The 24738-nt window shown below is 42.4% G+C and overlaps 1 protein-coding gene across 1 annotated transcript; it reads right to left on the bottom strand.

Moving 5' to 3' along the window:
* Positions 1 to 817: 817 nt before the first annotated feature.
* Positions 818 to 19938, bottom strand: Wdr82 (WD repeat domain 82). The gene is made up of 9 exons (XM_055629665.1): positions 19464 to 19938; positions 13842 to 13939; positions 10020 to 10086; positions 6994 to 7093; positions 6421 to 6537; positions 5861 to 6016; positions 5371 to 5440; positions 4276 to 4418; positions 818 to 2362 (listed from the first exon to the last, which is right to left on the bottom strand). Exons 1-9 carry the CDS (start codon positions 19622 to 19624, stop codon positions 2333 to 2335), a joined length of 942 nt encoding a protein of 313 aa, XP_055485640.1. The 5' UTR covers positions 19625 to 19938; the 3' UTR covers positions 818 to 2332.
* Between the last annotated feature and the right edge of the window lie 4800 nt (positions 19939 to 24738).

The raw sequence follows: 24738 nt of genomic DNA, 5'->3' as shown, positions 1-24738 counted from the left end.
CCACATACAGTATCATGGAAGTTCCAGGTGCATCTTTTTGGTTTGTTTTTTTTATACAGACCAATTCAGAGATCAGCTCTGCTGCCACAGGGTCTAGCTAAAGCTGCGAGGCAGTATGTTTTCAAGAAAATGGCGCCTTAGCTCTGAACACACAGATAATGATCCTGCAGCCAGGCAAGCTGCTCTTTCAGGTTATATAACCTTATTAATCTAGTCAGACGTTTGCTCTCAACAGTTCTTCCACACCTGGACCTTGAGCCCTGAAGACAGGCAGTAATAGCTCAGATGACCTGCTTCCTACAGTCTATCCACTCTGGGAAGGCAGAATTTTATAGCAGGATTGGTCAGCAATACTTACAGACTTCAGTGGAGGTGGCCACCTTTTCAGTTGGAATAACAAGTCAAAAAGTAATTGCTTAAAAAAGTGTTAGAAGCTGAGTGAGGTGGCACACACCTGTAATCCTAGCACTCAGGGAGGCGGAGGCAGGCAGATCACTGTGAGTTTAGGCCAGTCTGGTCTACAAAGCAAGTCCAGGACAGCCAAGGCTACACAGAGAAACTGTCTCAAAACAAAACAAACAGTGTTAGTGACTGGAAGCCTGTCCAGCATCTCAGCAGCTGGGCACTTGTAGCAAATCACTGCTGTTGGGTCTTGATTTCTTGATCTGCAGGAGGACTGCTTGCATAAATGTCTGCCGGCCATCTGTTCTACTCTACGGCAGCCATGCTGGGAAGAAAAGGTCAACTGCAACTCTTTTAGTGTAGCCTTAGCTAAAGTACCTCGGAAAAAGCAAGAAAAAGGACAATGATGCAGACATAACATGTGAGAGTGACCTATAATTGGCCAAGAAGTTCTGACAAACTAAAAACACTGTGGTTCCAGCACCCTGTCCCCAAATGCCACAAGCCAGGCATAGAAGCCATGCAAAAGTGACTGTCACACATACACAGGTGCATACAGAGCATAATCAGGCAAAAAAAGATTCTAATACTGTAGAGAGGGCCCCAGGATGTGGCGTGAAGAGCACAAGAGAGTCATCCCAAGGCCTCCACTTAGCTGCCATGGAAACAGCAAACACTAGAAGCTCTGCTTCAAGTTGTGTTGTATCTTAAGGTTAACAGACAAGACTAACACTGTGGCACACAATCCACAAAGTGCTGTTCTCAGCTGCAGGGTTCCCTCTCCTGCTGAACTCTTGATAAACTAGATGAGAGAGACAGGCATATACACATATGTATGTGCATGTCTGCACAAATGTATTTAAGTGGACACACACACACTGTGCTCAAATACAAACAGATCAAGGGTCATATATAAAAAGGCTAAATTTAACATATAACACAGGCCTAGAGTCAGCTCTTGAGTAGGAGCTGGGGAAGAGGGGTATCATGTGTTGACTATGTACACAATTTGTGGTGGGCAGGGAAGGAAGGCATCAGTGTAAACAACTCAGACTCATTCCACAATACTGGCCCACAGGAAAACGTGATGTGACTCAGGTACAAAAATAAACTACTACCTTGCTTTTTACAAGCCAAGCTCAGTAGGACCCCCACAAAGAAGACTGTGGGATTGTCTTGTTGGGGGATTTGCACCAGGCTGCTAAACCTTTCAGCTCTCAGAATTGACCGGCTACCCTCTTCCCGCCCTTTCAGACTCTTGGGCCTTTTGCTAGCCAAAATCCAAGCCCAGGATCTGCCCCAACTACCTCAGGAATACTGTAAAGCCTCCTGACAAACAAGGTCCTTCTGTACATGTCCCTTTCTTTGACCCCAAGGTATATAAGGTATATGAAGACTTATTTTTGTAAATGTTTGGCACCTAAGAAACATGATGGTTGTGGAATAATGCCACAATTAATTACACAGGGAGACCCAGTAACAAGACATGCAGGGTGAGGGCAAGGAGTGCTGAGCTGCCCTAGCATCTCAAAACCAAAACCGTGGCTTCCCATGCATTTCTGGGGTGGGAGAAGGATGTGCAGAAATTGGTGATTCCACTGGCTCCTCAGCAGCAAATACATTCAAAATTGAAGGGGCTCAAGAGCCCCACTGTAACCTAATCGTAAGTCTAGTCACCCTCTGAAGAGCTTGGCGTACCAAGAGCTGGAAAGGCTGAGTGCCAACTGAGTCTGCAGCACCAAGAGTCCTTTCGAAGGCGCTCAGCAAAGTGATTCTTTAGAGCAGATGGAGAGCACATCCTGGGGAAGGCCATGTGGAAAGATGTCCTCCAGCACAGTCAAATCATCAGTCAATCCCACTGTCATCTCAGTCACCTCCGCCTTTTTCCTGTGGCCGCCCTCACTGTACAAATAGCCCATCAGCATCAGGGTCAGTCATCAATGGTGGGCAACCAGAAGGCCTGGAGGGAGAACACAATCAGCTTTTTAAAAGCCAGGCATCAACCCACTATGGAGGGTTCTTCTTCTTCCCCACCTCACAGCATTAGTCAAGGTTCCCAACCCCAACAGTGAAGGAAATATGACCTGGTAACCCTTACTCCTGACTGCAAGTCATTCTGTTTACTTCTAACATCCACTCTCTACCTCTCACCCACCATGGTGGCCCAGTGTTTAAAAGAAAAAGTAGTGCTATGTGGGTAACCTGGCCTCACAGCTGATCTCAAGGTGACTGCAAGCACACCTTTTTTCATCCAGAGTCTGAGAAAAAAGAAGGGTTGGATGGTAGTTTGCTGCCTTTGAGGGCGGGGTGGCTTTGGCGTTATGTGCCCCAGGCTGCTCTCAAACTCACTATATAATCAAAGATGACCCTGAACTGATCTTCATACCTCTACCTTCCAAATGGTTAGTTTGTACACACCTAATAAACTAAACATTTAAATTAGCTTAAATTAGTTTCCTTCTGTCCTTCCAGTATTGGAGGGATTAAACCCAGCCAGGGCTTCACATATGGCAGGCAAATGCTCTAACTAAGCTACATTTCCAGCCATTGCTGCATTTCTTCTGGTACTATCTTTTAGACTTCTAAAAGCAAGGAATGAGCTGGGCACAGCTCAGTAGTAAAGGTCCCAGGTGCAAGCCTCACCATGATGGAACAGTGGGCACTATACTCTGGATAAAGGCAGGAGTGAAATGCTTTATCTAAGAGCATACTCAGAGATGGACAGACTGCACAGGAAACTAGAGACCAAAACTCACCTATTTCCCATCTCCAGTTTATTCTTTTTCTAAAGTTGTATTTGTGTATGTGTGTGTATGTACACACCATGGTTCATGCATGTGTAGAGGCCAGAAAACAACTTGTTAAAGTTGATTTTCTCCTTCTGAGTTAGAGATCAAATTCAGTTATCAGGCTTAGCAGTAAGCATCTCTCTACCCTCAGAGCTGTTTTGTTTTCAGTTTGTGGTTGAGACAGGGTCTCATATAACCCAGGATGGATTGAACTCCTGGTTCTCCTGCCTCTGCCTCCAAGTACTAAGATTATGATGTCTGCCAGTAAGCCTGACTGAGTTTGATCCCTGGAAACCACAGGGTGGAAGGAAAAAAACAAATTCCCACAAGCCATCCTCTGACCTCTCTATATGTGTGCCATGGCACATGTTCAAGACACAAAAATGAAAACGGCGTGTGTACATAAAACAAAACAAAATTAAGTGCTCAGATGGTTAGTTATGAACCACTAGAAGAATTTTTGAGGAATTCAATGGAAAAGAATTGGGAAAGACAAATATCACCAGGCATGGTAGCTCACATCTCTCATTTCAGCATTCAGGAGACTAAGGCAGGTGGATTAATATGAGTACACAGTCAGCCTGGGCTAGAGAAGCTTTATTTCTAAAAGCCAAACCAAAGCAAAACAATATTCAAAATCCTTAAAAAAAAAAAAAAAAAAAAAAAAAAAATCTATAAAAGGTTAGAATATTTTAAGGGATAAAAATATTAAGAGAGCCTAAATAGGTTGGGTCTAAAACCAAGGGCCAGAGCAGAAACTACCCTGCAAATCTCTTGGGAAAGCATAGATGATCCCATCTTACTGGCTTTTGAGGCAAGGTTTCTCTGTAAACTAGGCTGACCTCAACTCAGACTCTTGCCTCCCAAGTTCTGGGATTAAAGGCATGTGCCACCACTGACCAGTGGAGCTACAAGTGAAACTGCAAGAGGGAAGACCAGCCCAGGCCAGTATCTAAGACGTGACAGTAACAGGGAAGCCATCACTTCTGAAACATGAACTTGTAGTATGTGGAACCCTGTCTGAGGCACCTACCCTCCAAGTAAAGAGGATGCCTATATAGAAAACATTTCAGTGTTCACATACCATGTTAGAACAGGCGCTGGCAAAGGTCATGAATTTGGGGTTGAACTGCAAACAGGTAATGGGACCGGTGTGTTTACCATCCAATACAGCTACTTTTATACCACTCTCTCCATTCCAGACATGGATCTTGCCATCTTCTGAACCTAAAGAGAATGATCAAGACAATAACACTTTAAGAGGCAAATAAAAACAAGTGACAAAAAAGATTGATTGAGATCTGGAAAAAGTTTCAAGACACATTCCTCGGCAGAAACTGAGAGGATAATGGAAGGACACTGGGAATTGATCTGGACCTAATTATTTGTTCCTTTCTCTTTGAGATTTAGTTTTGTTATATAGCCCAGAGTGGTCTTGAACTCTCTTGGTAGCTCAAGCCAGCCTCATCTTTGTAATTTTCCTTGTGCTGGTGATCAGAGTGGACGTGCAGGAATGCCTCACTGCTCCTAGGTCATTCCTCCTCCAGAAAGGGGTGAAACACCATTAGTCTGCTGACATCTAGCCACCGAGATGACTGAATGCAGGGTTACGCCGAGTTACCAATACAATACAGTAGCATCGTAGCTCAGTAGTAGCTAAGCTCTAAAGTTCAGGAAGGGAAAGCCAACAAATTGCCAGTTCCAATCAAGAACCCATGCCAGTGTGATGGCACATGCCTGCAATCCCAGCACTTGGGAGATAGAGAATCAGAAATCCAAGGTAACCCTTGTTCAAGGTCAGAAGGGTCATATAAATGAGAACACTACAATAAATGAAAGAGAGAGAGGAGAAAAAAAAAAAAGAGCCAGCAAGATGGCTCAGCAGGTAAAAGTGGCCTGCCAGGAAGCCTGAAGACCTTGAGTTTGATCCACCATGGAACTCCAATGGTGGAATAAGAAAAATAACTCCTGGAAGGTGTTCTCTGACCTCCACACACACGGCACTGCATGTATGCTTATGTGTACAAAGTAAAAGAACTCCATATAGAAACTCAATAGTCTGAAGGTACTATAAAAAAAACCCTGAAAACGTCTACTAAACATTATTTTAGTTACATTGCCTGATAACAAACAAATGAACAGTACCAGCGAAATAATAAGGAAAACAAAAGCAGCTCACCAATCATAATAAATTGTGAATCTGGAGTAAATGACGCTTCGAGTGTAACAGCTTTGCTGTTAGCATAACCCTGAAACAAAACATAGCGCTTCTCATTACAGGGCCAGTAATTAATAAAAACCAACACGCAAATCCCTTCCCACCAAAGGCCTTTGAATGTGCAGTGTCACTAAGACCAAATGCAGCCGCTACCCCAAACAAAAGACTCCCATCCCTAACTTCGTATGAAGGGAAAGAAGGGAAAAAAGACAACCCACCTGTTTATTGTTTATTAAACAATTATATTTAAAGAGCAACAGACTTGGGTCATTTTGTGAGAATTGAGCGACTGCAATCTAAGGAAGTAACGTTCATGTCCAGGAAGAATGCATAAGCCTACACCTCATCACCGAGTCAGGGATAACCACTAATCTCTACCAGCCAGCTGACAGCATTCCCAGCCCAGGCTTATGCGCAAGGAAACAGCCATGCTTCAAAGCTGTCAGCTCACCCCAAATGTGTGCATCACCACGCCCTTGAACGCATCAATAAGACGAATGAAGCTGCCGTTGGTGGAGATGAGGATGAGTTTGCCATCATTGCTGAACTTAAGGCCTGTCCACTCACAAGTCCGATCATACTGCATCTTAAAGGTTGCAAATGGTCCCTGCAAAACACAAAAATAGCAGTCCCCAAGTCCACACAAATAAATACTTCTGTCAGAACTCCTTTTCTAACAATTTTGTTCTTACTGTTTAACCTGTCCATTTAGTCTTTCTGAGTGGGCAGCAACAGGCGAAGCCCTGCTCTGCTACTCTGTTAACCACCATCTGCCTCCTCCACCACAGAAAGGTGGGCTTTCTAGACGGGTTCTCACTGTGAGTGGCACTGCTGTCCTGGAACTCACTACGTACATCAGGTTGGCCTCACAGAGGTCCATCTGCATCTGCCTTTGAGTGTTGGTATTAAAGGTGTGTGCCAGCATGCCCAGCACAGAAAGGATTCTCAAATATCCAAGCTGTCCTTAAAATTTCTGCAACCTCAAGATAGCTCAAGGATTCAAAGATTTACCTTATCAAAAGAACGAAGGTCATAAAGTTTGACCATTTCTGAGTTGACACCTGCGGCAAAAATTAACCCTTCTGGATCAAAGGAACAAACTGGTTTTCCCTGTAGATGCATGAGGCCCTAAGAGAAAAGAGGACAACAAGTTAGTGAATGAAAGAACCCACCACTCAATCCTGACTTTTTCCAATGAAAAGTAAGGAGGGAATAGGAACTGTACCCAGCCTACCTAGGAAACATTAAAAAGTAAAACAAAATTCTGACTAAAATGTAAAAAGCCACCATATGATGTATTTCCAATCAACCTTAACTACACATTACAGGGTTCAAAGAGAATAAACTCCTTGAGGCTAAAAACTAGGCAAACTTTTTCAAGCACTAAGCCACATTATAATGCATTCTGCTCTGGAGTAGGACATCTGCTTACCAAGCAGTAGCCAACTAGTAAAAGGTTTTACTGCCACATAACAAGACTCTGGGATCCAAAAATGGAACCACTGTTGTCTCCCTTAACTGAGAGGGAGAGCTGATAATGCTTTCCATAGAAAATGCTCAAAAATGTAACTGAGGTACCATTACCTGGCAGTTAGGAGACCGGAGATCCCAGAGTCGAATGGTCTTATCAAGAGACCCAGAAATGAAAGTGTCATCCACAGGTGACATGGACAAGGCCACCACCCTGCAATGTATCAAGATAAATAGGAGTTGAAGCAAAATATGAGCAAAAATTGGATGTGAACCTAAACCACTCTGCCTGCCTACATATACCTGTTCTCCCAAGACTACCATCTTAGGAAGCATACACAAACTTATCCTAAGCAATCAAAAGCAGCTAATATAATAGAAAAAAAAATCAACCTAAAGCCTCCATATTAAAAATCAATAAATAAAAGGTTCTTAGGTTGGCGCTCTACACCTCAATGGTAGTGTTAAAAACAAAATATGTGATTCTACTAAAAATAAAGAGCAGTGAGGTGCTAGTCCACACCCACTAATGGCTGTCATAAAAGGACAGCTTATTACTGGTGAAGAGGAAAATGATGGAGAAGAACCACTCAGGAAATAAGTTGTATGATGTTCTATAAAATCCTTTTTCAGGCTGGGTGTGGTGGCAGTTGGGAGGTAGAGGCAGGTGGACCCGAATTCAATGCTAGCCTGGTTTACACAGTGAGTTCCAAACCAGTTCCAAGCCTGATCCCTGACCCCACCACAAAAAAGCCAAAATTACCTGAGTAACCAAACTTTACTTTTTCTGGAAAGACAGTCATGTGACTCAAAAATTCTACTCCAACTATATATACTTGAGTAAATGGAAAATGTCTACACAAAAAGGTTCACTATTTAACAAATCAACAAGATGAGAACTACAAAAACATGACACATTATTAGAGAATAAAAAGAAACCAAGGGCTAATTCATATGACAACAGGGATGAACTTTGGAAACAGGCCACATGTTATCTGATGTTGTTTATACAAAATGTCTACCACAGAGAAATCTAGAGAGACAACACTTAAGACAAATGGCTGCTAATTGACACAGTTTTTCTTGGGGGTGATAAAAAAAATTCTAGAATTATAGTAGTGGTGATTGCCTACTACATAGATACACATTATCTCACTATTTATTTTGAGATAGGGTTTCATGTAGCCCACATTGCCACATTAACAGAACAATGCATATGAACATGCAATTTTCTCACAGTATTTAGCTCAAAGTTCAGAGGTGTCAGTTGATACAAAAGGCTCTGTGCTGATAAGTACAGGAAACATGATGAGAACCCCTGGCCATAAGGAAAACTTACCTGCCAGTTCACATGGTGCCAACACTAGAGCAAAGTGAATAAAGTGGCCTATCCTTTGGGTTACATAGTAACCAACACTTCCTGTCTTCGGCAACACAGAAGTAATACCCTGCCTGCTTGTAAATGTTACTTCTTTACTGAATTACTTTAAGGAGAAGGAATTTGAGACAGGAAGTTAGTTTGTATCCCAGGATAACCTTTAGTTTACAATGTGTCCAACTTTACCCTCCAATTCTTAACAGTCCTCCTACCCTGGAGCACTAGTATTACAAGTATACACCACCACGCTCATCCAGAAGTACCTTTTTTTTTTTTTTTTGCTTTTTTGAGACAGGATTTTTCTATGTAGCCCTGGTTGTCCTTGAGTTTGCTGTGTATACCAGGCTGGTTTCAAACTTAAGAAATCTGCCCGACTCTTCCTCCTGAGTACTGGGATTAAAGGTTTGTGACATCGAGTCTGGCAGAAGTTCCAATTCTGACGGCTCTCAGCCATCTGTCCTGTCATCATTTAAGCATGACATGTTGTCTTGAAATCAGAGCACTGTGACAGCTACCATAAAACCCTCACAAGTCCCTAATCCCCTCCAATGACACATAAGGAATCAACAATTACTTGGGAGAAGGGGGGATGGGTATAGATGCCATTTAAGTTGCCTATGCTCCTGGTAAGCAATCAGAACTAAGCTTACTAGTTCACAAAGTAAAGACTTGGGGGAGGGGGTCATTTCTTTGGCCTATTCTTGGAGCCCTAGGGTGAAGAGGTAAGATTTTCTTCACAACTCTAAGCAAAAGCAACGCAGTATCTGTCTGAGCACTTTACCACACCACTCTACATCATCTGTATTAATGCACATCTTTACTTCCAGCATTTATGAGGCAGACACAGGAAGGTCTCTATGAGTTTGAGGCCAACCTGGTCTACACAGTGAGTTCTAGGACAGCCAAGACCACACAGTAAGACCTTGTCTCAAAAAGAAGGCTGGAGAGATAGCAGAGTGGTTGAAAGCACTGGCTGCACTCCCAGAGTCCTGGGTTCAATTCCCAGCGCTCACATGGCATCACACAACCACCTATGACTATAGTCCCATGGAATCTGATGCCCTTCTGGTTGTGTAGACATATATGTAGACAAAACACCCATACACATAAAATACATGAAAACAAACAAACAGCAAAAACCCTTTCACATTATATGGCACATTTTCCATGTAGAAGCCAACTCAAATGTTGGCCTCTGTAGTGGAAGGCCTCATAAACACAAATGATTCTTTTCTTAAGAGCCATCTGAGATTTGGTGCTGCTAAATGTCAAGTCTAATGTTTACAGCACAGATTTTCACCTAATAACTGTAGTCCACACATTTAATACACACGCAGACACACAGATTCTTGCATGGCAAGTACACTCTTGCACTGAACAACACACTTATTTAAACCACCCCTGACTTCCCAACCCCTGCCTTGGTTTTCCAAGACAGGGTTTCTCTGTGTAGACCAGGCTGTCCTCAAACTGGAGATCTGTCTGGCCTCTGCCTCCTGAGTGCTGGGATTAAAGGTGTACACCACCACTACCTGGCTCCTTACCTAAATTTTAAAATAGATTATGTAATTATCTCTGAAACCCCATCTCCTGCTTCCATAGCCTCAGTATACCAAGAGTTGACTGAGATCAGTTAACAAGATGAACAAGAATGCTGAATTAGCAGTAAGGAAGGCTGGATTTACTAACAAAACCTCTCCTCTCTCTTTCAGTCTCAGTTACCTCAGGATGAAGGAAGCATAACTGTAATACTAAGTCTTACCTTTTGCTATGTCCAGGAAAATATCTGATGTATTTGTTGTCATGCAAGGACAAGTAACGAATTGTATCTGTAAGAAAACAAACAAGGGATGACATTGTACTTTTTAAATGAAACTTATATTGCATTTTTACTTTTGAAAAGGCCCAAGAACCTACTATATTCTAACACCCAAGCAAATTACAAAAGAGAACAACAACTCTCATCACCTTAAGTGCATACATAGATTCATATAACTCAAAAGCCTAGTTTTCAGGTGACTGCATTTATACTAACATTTAATATCACTGTTTTGGGGCCTAAATTCAGTGGTAATATACTCGCCTAGTGTGTATAAACTCCGAGTTCAATCTGCAGTACTGAGATGGGGTGGAGGACTCAGAGTAAAAAACTATATATATATAAAAAAATAATCCAAGTCCAATTGGATTCTTCATAAATTACAATTCAACTTGTCCTGAATAAGTATTTCCTGACAAGGAAAAATGAATCACTAGTTATAGACACTAATTTCAGTGTCTGCAAAGTGACAAATATTATACTAAGTACCAGGACAGCAAATTAAAGGGCTATACTGTGAGTTTTAGAATAGTTAGGGCTACTATGTAGGCAGAGTCTGCCAAAGAAAAGATAATAAAATAAAATAAAATAAAATAAAGAGCAAGGGAGGTAAGAAAGAAGTCTATCTAGAAAAGTGAACAATAGGGGCTAGAGAGATGGCTCAGCGGTTTACAGCACTTGGGTTCAATTCTTAGAAGCCACATGGTGGTGGTTTACAACCACATGTAATTCCAGTTCCAGGGGATCAGACATTCTCTTCTAACCTCTCTGGGCACCAAACACATACATAGTACATAGATATACACGCAGTCAAACCACTCATACACATAAAAGAAAAAAGAAAACAAAGTTATGTTGACAGCAGAATGAAGTGAGATTTGTATGCATATAGTGCTTGCCTAGCATGGCTTGAGACCCTTGGTTTAATTCCTAGCACCACAAAGGTAAGAAACAAACAGAAACATCAATGGAAAGAAAAAAAGAAAACAAAAAAAAATAGAAAGAGAAACAAATTGCTGCTGAGAAACAGATAATAGAAAACCTGGCACCAAAATGCAGGAGGGGAAAAGGCAAACAGAAGAACAAAGAGGTTCAAAGTATCAAGTGGCTTGCAAGGGTGTTTTTATTTTTTTAATTAATTTTTTTTTGCCTTCCTTTTTTTCTTTTGAGACAGGGCCTCACTTTATATAGTCAATGTTAGATTGGAACCCCTCATATAGCTCAGGCTAGCCTTGAAACTAGCAGCAATCCTCCAGCTTCAGCCTCCCAAATGCTGGGATTACTGGCGTGAGCAACACACTTGGCTTGCAGGGTGATTTCTAATGAGACGGCATTTACACAAGAGGAAGAAAAAGGAACCCTTTCTATATAATGTCTAACAGAATTCCACATGGTTTATGTGAACAACCCCAAGCCTCTCAAACGACAACCACAAAGCACTTCTGGTTATTCTAGTGCCAGGAATTACTCACCTGCCCTAAAGAGAGACCCCTCCCCATTACCTGGACTCCCAGAGATGGGCAGGGCTTCGTCATCTTCTCCACCCCACTTGGTCGCTGGCGCGCTGTTCCTGGCAAGGCAGTGGCCTGTACAGTTATCTCCTGTACCGGGTGGCATCATAGACCCTCAAACTGTACAAACTACTACCTCAGCCTGGAGTCAGGCAAGAGAGCGGAGCACTGGAGGAGCTCTGCAGGACGCACTCGAGGAAAAGAAGGCAACATCCCCACAGCAAAGGCCTGGCAGCAAAGTGCAAGCGCCATACATTCGCCTCACCTTGTACCATATTTGGAGAATTATTTACTCACCCAGAAAAGCAGCCCAAGAAAAGAAATAGTCATTTAGATATTATATGTATATATACCCTCAGGATCCTAGTATTTATTCTTATCAAAAAACATCAATGGCATTGCCTACTTAGAAAATTATTTCTGAAACAGATATGAAAAGCAGAAATTACACATGTACTAAAATTAAATTCAGGTAGAAATGTCTCATTAAAGAAAGACTTTTGCCCATTTTCTTTGAGGCAGTTTAAAACAACAATCTAGGTTATCCTTGCTGAATGGCCGGGCATGGTAGTGCTCACCTTTATTCCCAGCACTGAGGAAGATTCCTGTGAGTTTAAGGCCAACCTGGTCTACATACAGAGAACCAGGCATGTCAGGGCTACACAGTGAGAGCCTGTCTCAAAATAGAGGGAGGCAGAAAAAAGCATTCTGTGATTGAGAGCACATACTGTTCTTGCAGATGATCTGACCTCACTTTCCCAGTACCCATGTCAGACAGCTCATGACAGCCTGTGACTCCAACTCCAGGATCTGACTTTTGGACTCTGTAAGCACCTGCATTCACACGGGTACACACAACCTCCAAACACATATACACATGATAAAAAAAATAAATCTTAAGAAAAAAAAAATCTAGATGCCAGCGGGATCTAGATGGCTCGATGGTTAACAGTGCTTACCACTCTTCCATAGGCCCTGAGTTTGGTTCCTAAACCAACAGCACATAGCTCACAACTGCCTGCAACACCAGCTCCAGGGTACCTGATACCCTATCCTGGCCTGAGGGAACTGGCACACACCCACACCAACACATACACATAAATAAAAATAAATCTACTGTGCCTGCCACAATGGCACAGACCTATAATCTCAGTACTAAGGAGTATGACGCAGGAATATCATGAATTCAGGGCAACTTGAAAAACAATAACACTATCTCAATAAACCCAAACTAAGAAACCTTACTGCAAAAAGTCAATCGGTAAACCAGTACCAATAAGGCTTAAATATGATAAAATAACAAGAGCGTGACAGTTCAATCACAGAGACAGTTTTGTCAACTTAGAATTTATTCCAAGGGAAATCAGTTAAAAGCAGAGATTATTTAGTTTTAATTCCTAAAAATATCTTCACTCTAAAACAAAAGTAATCCTGGAATTAAAGACCACAAAGGTCAGCACACTGTTCTTTATGACACAGACCACTGAAAATCTAACCTCTTTGAACCAGTTATAAGCCTTTTCATTTCTTTTTTTTTTTTTTTTTTTTTTATCCAGGGTCTAGCTACAAATGCTAAACTTCCCAGGTAGGGCTCAAACTAGGACCCTGTGCGTCAGCCTCCCGGAGTGCTGGATAGTTCTACTATTCTTAATCCCATGTATTTCGTTTCCTTTCCATTCTGCATTTAGCATATTTCAAAATCTGTTTTTTATTCTCCCTCAATCAGAAATGTAAAAGTTATCTTTACACCAACCCCCTGCCTTTTTAGTTTCTGAAGAGAAGGTCTCACCATGTAGCCCAGGACAGCCTGGTACTCTCATTCCTCCAGCCTCAGACTCCCAAGTGCTGGGAATATGGAGGCAAAGTATTATACCTGGTTTAATCCACATACATAGTCTAAATGGAAAAAGCTCAGTAGTTTACTAATTGCTTTGTGTGCAGTATTTCTTTTTTTTCTTTTGCTTTTTCTAAGTGTTCTTTCAAGTTTCAAGGAGTGTAAATCATAAACACAATTAAGTTACTTCCCTTTCCTACTCTCCACTGTAGCATTTTTCATATTCTGTTCCAAGTCCTTCCAAAGTGATAGTGACTTGCTTCCAGCATTCTTTCACTTTTAATAATGTAATCAGCCCTGCTAACATCATAGGAAAATACTTAAACCAACTATAAACAAAGCACAAGCCCTCTCAAAGATTCTGACGAGTATTTCTAAGGAACCATGCACGGCCATGACTTCCTAAGAAGGTTTGCTTACCGTCTATTTTGTTAGAGCTGTAAACAACTGTGTTTGCTGCGTGAGTGTATCGGATGAGGTCCACACCGTATTTCTTACTGTACAGGGTTCTCTTTGGTCTGATGAGCAAACAGAGGGAAAAAAACAGAAACCATCAGAATCCACTGTCACAAACACTTGAGTTCTTCATATGAACAGCAGGACTTGAGTGATATGGCAAGGGCAAGGATTATTAGTACTCATCTTGTGTCTCCTGCAAGTGTAGTCTGAGTTTCAAACACTGAACCACCTCTCTAGCCCCAAACCCCATCTCTTGAAAATAAAAAGCAAGTATAACAGTTACTCAAGAATAGTAAAAAAAAAAAAAAAAGAAAGAAAAAAGAAAAAAGAATAGTCTTTAAGTTGTGAACACCAACACCCAGGTTAGAAAGTAAAAGTAAAAACAGAGGATTAATTCAATCTTTTACTATAATATTGGGGGAGTGGGAGGGCTTAAGGCAGGTTTCACATAGCCTCCAAGTCACTACATAGATTGAGGATGGCCTTGAACTCATGATCTTCCTGCCTGGGCTTTTCTAGCGCTAGAATTGCAAGAGTGAGCCAACACACCTGGCTTCAAATGTAAACTTTGAGGTTACCTATTTGAGAAAAAAGTACACGAACTATCATAAGCCATGACTTACAACAGAGGAATATGAGAGTATTATCTCAAGCCATTCATTTAGAAAACTTTCTTTTCCTTTTTTCTTTTTTCTTTCTGTTTTTGGTAGGGGGAGTGTTTCTCTGTGTAGACTTGGATGTCCTGGACTCACTTTATAGACCAGGCTGGCCTCAAACTCACAGATATCTGCCTGCCTTGACTTCTCAGAGTGCTGGGATTACCATACCCATCACCATACCCAGCTTTAGAAAGCACTTTCTTAAGGCAAAGATCTATCAAATTTAAAACCAGATGTAACACTGCTTATGTTCCTAATATAATTCACTCTAGAAGATGTTCAACTTTCCTATCAGGGGGTACAAAGCCTTTCAAAAGATGAGCCTAACTCTATCCAGAAAAATTAGGTCCATGGTTCCTTTTTGTTTTTCCTTAATGTAAAACTATGTTCTTCCAACCCAAAGCTCCAAGCTATGTGTTGAAGCCCCTTAAATATAAACCTTGATGATCTATCTAATAAAAAGGATCTCAGGAAAATCTATAACCAAAACTTTTGTCACATGCTGCTTAAAGAAGACAAAATTTTTGAAACCAAAATATCTCTAAAAAACAATTTTATTTTAATTAACTTTATTTGTTTGTTTGTTTATTGGTTTTTCGAGGCAGGGGTTTTCTGTGTAGGCCTTGATGTCTACAAACTCAGAGATCCACCTGCCTGCCTCTGGCTCCTGAGTGTTAAGAGGCAGAGTCAGGTGATCTGCCCAGCTTTAAGAAACAAAATGTGAATGCTAGAACTCTCCACATCAACCAGGTCAGAAAATAAGAAAACCTTTAACACGTTTTACATTTACATCTTAGAAGACTTTTAAGCTAGATATGGTGGTTCACATCTGTAACTCCAGCCGGAACTTGAAAGGCAAGAGGATCACTACAAATTCAAGTCTAGCCTCAACTACAAAATGAGACCCTGTCTCAAAAAGGGGGGACATCAAACAAACAAACAAAAAATCAAACCTGAGGCCAAGTGGGACCCTGCCTCAAAAAGCTTCCCCAAATATTATAATAAAAGATTGACTGGTGCACTAACACTCACCAAGGAGTTTGAATTTATGCAAAACAAAGTTTACCTTCTTAATGTCAAATTATTTTGGAACCCCTGGGTTGAGCAATCAAATAACCAAGGCTGCCTACAAGTCAATGATTTGCATTTTCATTGTTAAAGTCGGAGAGAATGAGACCTTTTGCTTCATGAAACCTATTCTGAATAACAGTTCTTGAAATTACTTCTATATATTTGCCTTCTGTGAAATAAAATGTTACTCTCTGGAGTTCTGTTCTGTATCCATCTATTAATGGTAAGAGTGAATCCTACCATTTCAGTCCATCTACAATCAAGACAGGCTGGGATATGCTCAGTCACAGAGGGCTTGCCTAGCATTCAACACTGCAAATAAGCAACAGAGACAGAGCATTAAAGCATGTGGTATAAAAAAAGCTCGGGTTCCACTAAGATATGGCCTCTATTTCTTAAATCTAAGGCAACACTAACTGGTTTGTTCCTAATGAAAGAAATCTATTTTTCACTTCAGTTCTACCCTTAAAGTAAGTATTACCATTGCATGTGTCTTTCCAGGCACATTTTTTTCAAGTATTTTGGCAAGCTTCTTTATGATATCAGAGGACAAGTATGAATAAAGAAGTGACCACAAAGCCAGTTGATGCTGGTGGGGTGCACATCTATAATCCAGTACTTGGAAGGCAGAGGGAGAAGGCCAGCCTTGGATACATAAAAAGTTGGAGGCTAGTCATGGCTACATGAAACCGTTGTCTTAAGAAAGCAAACTAAGTATATGTGTGTGTGTGTGTGTGTGTGTGTGCACGTAAATAGAAAAAAATTCAAAAATTAAAATGTTTTGGGGTCACTTGTATTACTAACCACAAGTAACAGTCCCTCTATTCTTTCAAGTAGAAATGTAACTCTATGGATGAACTACATTGTGTAAGTGGACAAAAACAAAACAAAACAAAAATCCTTACAACCTCTTTTTGGGCTGGTGAGATGGTTTAAAGGCTGAAGGCATGTGCTTCCAAGCTCAATAACCTGGGTTCAAACCCAAGACTCATATGATGGGAGGAAAACACCAAATCCTGCAAATTGTCCTCTGACCTACACATGCACAGCATGCTCTCTCTCTCTCTCTCTCTCTCTCTCACACACACACACACACATTATAAAAAAGGGAAATATATTGTACAAAAAACACTGCTGTTAATTTTAAAAAATGTAAAAATAAAATGTTTTTAAGCCAAATACCGTTGCCTCACACCTGTAATCCTAGCACACAGGAGGCTGAAGCAGGAAAATTGCTGTTTGAGGCCAGCCAGCACTATGACTACATACTGAGTTCCAACTGTTAAAGATGTAGTTACCAAAAACAAAAACAAAACAAAAAAACACACACACAACAACAACAAAAAACCCCAACAAACCGAAATCAACTATATTTTAGCTATTCTCAAACACCCAAATTCTACCACTGGTATTACTGGATCATTCTTCTAAAATATGTATTTTTTAGATATGCTGACTTCATTGATGTATATGAGTGTTTTGTCTGCACGTGTGTAAGGCACTGAGCATGCCTGATGCTGATGGAATCCAGAAGACAGCATCAGAGCCCCTGAAACTGGTGTGAAATGTAATTGTGAGCCTCCATGTGGGTGCTGGTAATTGAACCTTGGGCTCTCAGCAAGATTAACTTGTGCTTTTAATCACTGAGCATCTCTTCAGTTCCTGGATTTTTTTTCAAACATATTTTCTTTTTAAAACAATTTTTTAAAGACCTTTTTACTTTATTTTTAGGTGTATAGGTGTTTGCTTATATGTCTGTGTATCACATGTGTTCCTGGTATCAGGGAAGTCAGAAGCTGGGGTCAGATCCCCTGGAACTAGAGTTACAGATGGTTAAAAGCTTCCACGCTGGTGCTGGCAATTGACCCATCCCCTGTAAGAGCACACACAAGTGCTCTTAACCATCTCTTCAGCCCTGTATTTTTTTTAAGACAGGGTCTTACTATTCAGTTCAAATTGCACTCCAATATTCTCATCCCCAGTCTCCCAAGTGCTGAAATTACTGGCACTGCTGAGCTTCTAAGAATGTTCTTTTTTCAGTAGAATTCTTTAGAATATTGTAACTTTCTGTAAGTTTGTAATCACATAAAAAGGCTATATGCATGAATGAACAGTATTACACTTTATAACAGTCTTAGCACTTTATTCCTTTGAACAGTGATGTGCAGTCCAGGAAGATTCTAATCTATGTACTAACTAGACACTTCAAACAAACGAACTTCAGATTACCTGTAGTTCCCAACTTTAAAAACTACGAGTTCTTCCAAACACTCAAATGGTCAGACCAGGGAGAAATCAACACACTAATATAAACATCAATCCAAATAACTATCTGTCCAGCTAGTAATTCTCTCTACCCCAGGATCACCACTGTAGAGAACTTCCACATACAGCAAGCAGGTCCAGACATAGTTACATAATACTTTGTTATAGTACCTGTGAGGAAAACAGTCAGGAAGAACATCACATACCGCTCAGTCTACAACAGCCTTACTTTAGATAAAGTCAGAGAGACAAGTTCCAAAAGAAAACTACCAGTTATTTGAATATATATATATTATATATTATTTATATATATATATATAATAAGCAAAAGGAACAGCTGGACAAAGAAAAAGCCAGGGAGTCAAAAATATAACTAACAAAACGATGTTGAAAACAGTAACTATGAAGTTAAGCCAAATATCTTCTGCTTAGGAAAGGCGGCTAAAGTTGACAAGGGGAATCAAAGCAGCCTAAACTGGTTTCTGCTACAAAGGAGGTCACTGCTTATCAAGGACTCGGACTTACAGAGGTGAGGCAGCAAGACAATGTCTCCCCCACACCCAGGTGATGGAAATACACAAAGTGCTTTGCTTAGCGAAGATACACAAATTCTCCAACTAATATATCCATAACCAGATCCCGAATTTTGATAATTTAAGCAAACCACAATATGGTGGGTTTTTTTTGTTTTCTGTTTTGAGTCAGGGTCTCGGCTAGGAAGTACAAAACTGTGGATCTGCCTGTCTCTGTCGCCCAAAAATCTGAGATTTCTGGCTAGGCTGCCACACCCGCCTAAACTTTTTTTTTTTTTTTTTTTTGGTAATGCAAAAGGAAACACTAAATTGTTCCGGAATGCTTTCTTTGTTTTACAGCGGGCTCACATTCTTCTGACCAGAATGGGGCGGCCAAGTTCGCATGAGTCTGGCACAGAAAAAGTTTCCGGGAGGCTGTTTTAACAAGTTAACTGTGAGCGTGGGTATCGGTATGGGGAAAGGCCGGCAAGCTCACATAGGCACAATCGATAGATACTGACAGCTAAAAACTGCGTCCCGCGAGGCTGGATGGCAGAAAGGCCGCGCGGGAAGCTGAGGGGCAGGGGACGGGCACGGTGCCAGGGCCGAATCCAGGTCACCGCGGCGAGGGCAGGGAGCTGACGCCGCTGACGGGCAGAACAGCTCCTTAACAGTTCTGCACCGAGCTCAGGGGCGAGACCCGCGCCTTCTGACAGGAGTGCAAGGGACTGCCGGTCGGGCCGCAGGGTGCACGGCCAAGGCGTTTAAAGGTCAAGGTCAAGGTGGGGTTCGGCGAGCGACGGAGAGAAGCGTGCTCGGAAGAGACCGGGAGGCACACGAAATAACAACCATCAGCATCTTAAAGAGAAAGGGAGGGTCTCTCCTCGCGGCACCGCGGGATGCAGGCGGCCCTGGCAGGAGCGACTGCACCCCATGCCGGGCGGGGGGGGGGGGGCCCGGGGCGGGGGCCGGCCCCCGCGGGGGGGGGGGGGGGGGGGGGTCCTCGGCCGGGGACCGGCGACAGAGGGAAGGCGGGAGGCGCTCGGAACCCGGCCCGCGGCCACCACCACACTCACTTGCCCTCCTGGCAGTCATAGAGCACGATGGAGTCGTCGTCGCTGCTGGAGATAACCGTCTCGCCATTGGGACTGAAGTCAAAGCAGTTGATCTTGTCCGAGTTCTCGCGGAACACCTTGGCGACGCGGAAGCTCCTCAGCACGCTGTCGGTCAGCTTCATGGCGGCGGCGGCGGCGGCTGCTGAAGGCAGCGGCGGCGGCGGCGGCGGCGGCGCAGGGCCGGGGCGGGGCCGAGAAGCGAGCGAGCGGGCGGGCTGCTCGGGGGCGACCCCGGCGGAGCGGGCGCCGCGCTGGAAGCGAACGGGTGGGCGGCTGACAGCGGGGTCGCCGCGTCCTCGTCCTCAGGCGACGACGCTCCCTCGCGGGGCCGACGGGACCTCACGGACCGTTCCTCTCCACAGTCACTTCAGGGCCAACCGGCGCTCCGCCGGCTCATTGTGTCCGCCATCTTGAAGGGAGAAGCAAAATCAGAGGGCGAGAAGCCTGTGCCGCGGCGAACGCCGGGAAAGGGGGCGGGGCGGGAACAGAGGCGGGAGTGGGGTGATGACGTCACAGGGCGGGCTCCCATGGCTGGGCCCCGGCGCGGGATCCCGCAGTTCGCTGGGTGTGAAGGGGTTGCCTTAGGGGCGTGGGGCGTCCGTTTCCCGAGGGCAGGAAAGTTGAGGTCGCCTCGGGACTGGTGCCTTTGTGAGTGCCGTCAACCCCCACGGGAGACTCAGGTATCCCTGAGGCCTGCCTGTGCGAGTCAGGTGAGCCCTTCCCCGAGGGACTTGGCCACCACACCACCAAGCCAGGAGGCCTGGATTTGTTATTTTAATGAAGTACAACACTTAGTCGTACAAATTTTAACTGGGTGATCTTTTTTTTTTTTTTTTTTTTTTTTTTTTTTTTTTTTTTTTCAATTGGGTGTGTGTTATGAACTTCAGAAGCTTGGAAATTCTTTCAAAAGTTTTTGAGAGTCAAAGCTCATGGAGATAGCTAACTTCAAGCGCAGGAGGAGGGGGGACCTTAGCAAGGGCTGTGAGACATTTTACTCACTGATAGGTGATTGGAAGGTGTGACGTGTGACAACCAGAGTCCCTCATAACCTGGGTTAACAAACGAACAACAACAAACCCCACGAAATGGAAACACTAGAAAAGTTGGGAGTCTTGGAAAATAAATAGGGGTTGTATCTCAAGTCCTGTAAAGAAGCAGTATCCACATGGAAAGAGAAGTTGTTGGCTGACAGAAAAAAAAAAAAAAAAAAAAAAAAAAAAAAAGGACAGGAATTTAAGTTTGGACTGCAGTTACCTCCTGACAAAGAGCAGAGCTCCCGGCTACAATTTGTTCTGGGGTTTGAGGAGGGAAAAAAAAAAACCGGTTTGAGTGAAACATGAATGGATGGCAACTTTCCAATTTGCAAATCGATTCAAGAAAAATCTTCCAATGGCTGTTGCACTCAATTCCCAGCGATTGTTTTTGAGTTTAAAAAAAGGATGATACAGCCTGCCGCGAAGCTTGAGGTGGAAAGGAGGACAGATCCGGTGCCATGTGCTGGACTTGCTGTGTGAACTTAAGTTCGCTGAAGAGCATTTGTAATAAAGATCCCGCAGTCTGACTGACTAGAACATTGTAATTGTGGGGAGATCAAATGGAACAGAGATGAAATGTTTCAGTCCTCTTTAAAAATGCGTGTGTGTGTGCATAGGTGTGCAGGTGTTTTACCTGCTGAGCCTTCGAAGCTGGCCTTTTTTAATAGCCATTCTTTTTAACTTTTTAACATGCTCCTAGCTAATAAACTTCTTGAGGGGTATCAGTTTGGCTTCATCAACGCTAAAGCTAAGATGGGTGTAACATCATCACACTTGAAATCTATCCTTTTCCTACTTCACTGCTTTGCTGTATGGCCCATCTATTTGATATTTCTACACATATACTTGTCAACATAGTGATTTATTTTTATTTTTTTGCTGTACTGTGACTAAAAATTTGTGTAAGCTCTTCCAGGTAGAGCTGGTCATTAGGGGTTAATTGACTCCTCATTCTTTTATATCAGCAGATGGGAAACAAAGGCACCCAGGAGATGCCAGTTTTGGGGAAGGGGGTCCTTGTTAGCATACAGAAATGACCATAAAAACAGCCACAATTTACCAAAGTCCTCCACCAAAAGAAATCCTTGAAAAGTATCTTTCAAAACTATATTATGTACTTTTTCCACTTTTCAGACCAAAGCTTCCTCCCAGGTATCCTGCACTATTTCTAAAGTGCAAAAAAAGTTTTGTTTTTCTTTCATATATATTTTAAGAGTGTCATGAAACACTTTTCGGTTTCATTTCCTGGTTTTGGCTCCCTGCTTTGCTGTAGTGGGCTTGCCTGGCTTTCCGTCCTGTAGCACTGCCTGAAAGGACAGACTTTGAAAGTGACTCAGGATGCCTAGCTCCAGTCTATCAGGGGACGGAGGGGAAGCTGCAGTTATGAGTGAGCAGTGAACTGCATTGATTTAAAAACTCTGCAGGCTAAGTGGCGGCTCACACCTCTAATCCCAGTACGGCTCTACATTAGTGAGTTGGAGGCCAGCCGGAATTATACGGTGGGGTTTGGGTACAGACAAAAATCAGTGCTGAGTGTATGCAGCGGCATCCCAGTACCCAGGAAATAGAGACAGGATTGAGCTGAAGACAATCTGTGATACACAGTAAGACTACTTGAAAAACAAAAATTAAAAACTAAAACAAAACAGAAAAAGGGCTAGACATAAAGCAGCTGTCCACTCTCAGCCTCCAGAGTGCGGGACTACAGGCCTTTGGTACTTCTCCAGGATTTTTCTTACAGATTCTAATTGAGGTAAGCTGCTGAGCACCCTCAAGGGCTCCTCAGCCCTTGAGGAAATAAATGTTCTATGTTAGACGTAAGTAGAGATAACATTTTATAGCAATCTGAAATTATAAAATTATAATCGCTTCTGTGGCAACCTCATTGGTGGTTTTCTGTATTTAACCATATATGTGAGACCAATGAGATGGGTCAGGGGTGAAAGTGCTTGCTACCAAGATGGATATGGCACAGGGTCATCTTGGAGCCCATGGAGCCAGCCCATCTGGTGGTAGGAGAGAGAAGACTTCCACAAATTGTTGTCAGGAGCCATTGTGTTACAGGAGCGCTCATTAGGCAGGTGGGCTTCTGGAAGGGGATCCGGTATTTTACAAGGTCTGTACCATGATACACCCTGGGATTGCTTCCAGTCTCTGACACTTATTCCTCGTGCACTGCCGCGTCTATAATTGGGTATTATGTGAATCGGTACTTTCTGGGTATTTACACATTCTGATTGAATGAACTTCCTATGGGATCTTAATGAAGGTGTACTGCTGTTTAGATGAGTTAATTCCTGATTATGGAATTCTTGATTTGGTTCAAACAATTTTAAAGTTAAATTGTTTTAGAACTTCTTAAACAACTTTAGAAAGTTTATGGCTGGAATAAATTCTTTTGTTGACCTCCAGATGCATCACTAGGAGATAGGCTTAAGGCAGATTTATAGCCTCAGAGAGCCTTCACTCACAAATCCTGGTGTACACCATAAATATAGGCAAGTTGCTTTAAACTCCCCATGAACCCAAACTATAATGGGATGACAAAGCAACGTCTAATTAAGTACAAACCTCGATGTCATTGTATACAAACTGTTCTGTTGTAATTCCTTACACCTTGACACCTTGTGGCATTATATACTGTCAGTTTAAACTTACTTTGTTTCTTGGAATGAAAGACAGATAAGATTATCACCCCAAAGAGAGCTGAAAAACTGTAGCTAGGTCAGTCTTAATTGAAAAGGCATATATGCTTGTAACTTTTAGACCCTGTTAACCTTTAGGCCTTGTCAACCTTTGTTACTCTGAACTCACTATGAACTTATGTAATGGATACATAGATAAGAAATGTTTAGTTTTAAAACATGTAACCTGTTGTATTTTAGAATTCATCTATTTTTTGTGAGTAATTGCCTTTTTGACTATGAGTTAATTCCTTTTCTGGGAGCTTTGGCTTAGAGGTGAAAAGACAATATAATAAACTATGGCAAGTCTCACACACACCATTGGCAGAAGCTCCGTGGTGGAAGCCCACTGAATGAAAGCTGGCTGGAATTTGCTTCATCCATGAGTTATAAATATATATATATTTACTATGTTTATATATGTTTACTATGTAAATATGTCATCTGTCTGTCTGTTTTTTGTACATATGTTACATGAGTGTATGTCAAATGTCTGTCTGTATGTAAGGAGCTCCCTTTGTATCGTCCACTGACTGTGTGTATGAATATATACAGGTCTATATGTCTGATGGTTTGTCTATGCGCAGTGAATGCTCTTTGCTATTTTTGCCCCCCCCTTTTACTTACTGATTTACAAACAAGTTAACAGCAATTCAGAATCTAACTATCAGCCTAATAAAAGCAGGAAAATTTTGCTTTAGCCTGTGGAGGCCTTGCGGGTGGCCTTCCCTTGCACTGGAGCTATTCTTAGATCAGAGAGCCCCTTTTTACAACCCCTTGCAGTTTTGACAGTTTTTACAGTCCTGGCTGCAACAACAACAACAAAGTGACCAGTTAAAGTTTTTCACCCTTAGCAGCAGTGTAGCTAGTCACTAATTTTAGAGAAGGAACCTGGGCTTCCTCCCTACTTATTTTCCTTTCAGTCGTCTTTCATGATCAGTTGCTGATTGGTTGCCTGAGCCATCAGCTCGGTGACCCAAGAGATAAAGCCAACAGGGGAACTCCCCATCCTGTTCCAGATCCTACCTAGACCCTGGAACTTTGCCAAAGCAGAGAGAGACATTGACAAATCAGACCCCAGAAGACCTTAACAAACTGTCCTTTGCCATCTATGTTTGAGTTGTGGCATGTGCCACCCAAACTGAACAAGTAAATGTAAAATGAAAACTTCTCTCTTTCTCTTCTCTTTTTTTCTCCCTCCCTCCCTCCCTCCCTCCCTCCCTTCCTTCCTTCCTTCCTTCCTTCCTCCCTTTTTCTCTCTTTTCTGTCTTTCTTTTTCTTTCTTCCTTCCTCTCATCCTCCCTCCTTCCCTTCCCCCCTTCCTTCCTTCCTTCCTTCCTTCCTTCCTTCCTTCCTTCCTTCCTTTCTTTCTTCTTTCTTTCTTTCTTTCTTTCTTTCTTTCTTTCTTTCTTTCTTTCCTTCCTTCCTTCCTTCCTTCCTTCCTTCCTTCCTTCCTTCCTTCCTTCCTTCCTTCTTTCTTTCTTTCTTTCTTTCTTTCTTTCTTTCTTTCTTTCTTTC

Source organism: Psammomys obesus, unplaced genomic scaffold (assembly GCF_907164565.1).
Source record: "Psammomys obesus unplaced genomic scaffold, mPsaObe1.curated_primary_1811, whole genome shotgun sequence".
Classification (NCBI taxonomy): domain Eukaryota; kingdom Metazoa; phylum Chordata; class Mammalia; order Rodentia; family Muridae; genus Psammomys; species Psammomys obesus.
This window is presented reverse-complemented; position numbering and strand designations above follow the sequence as displayed.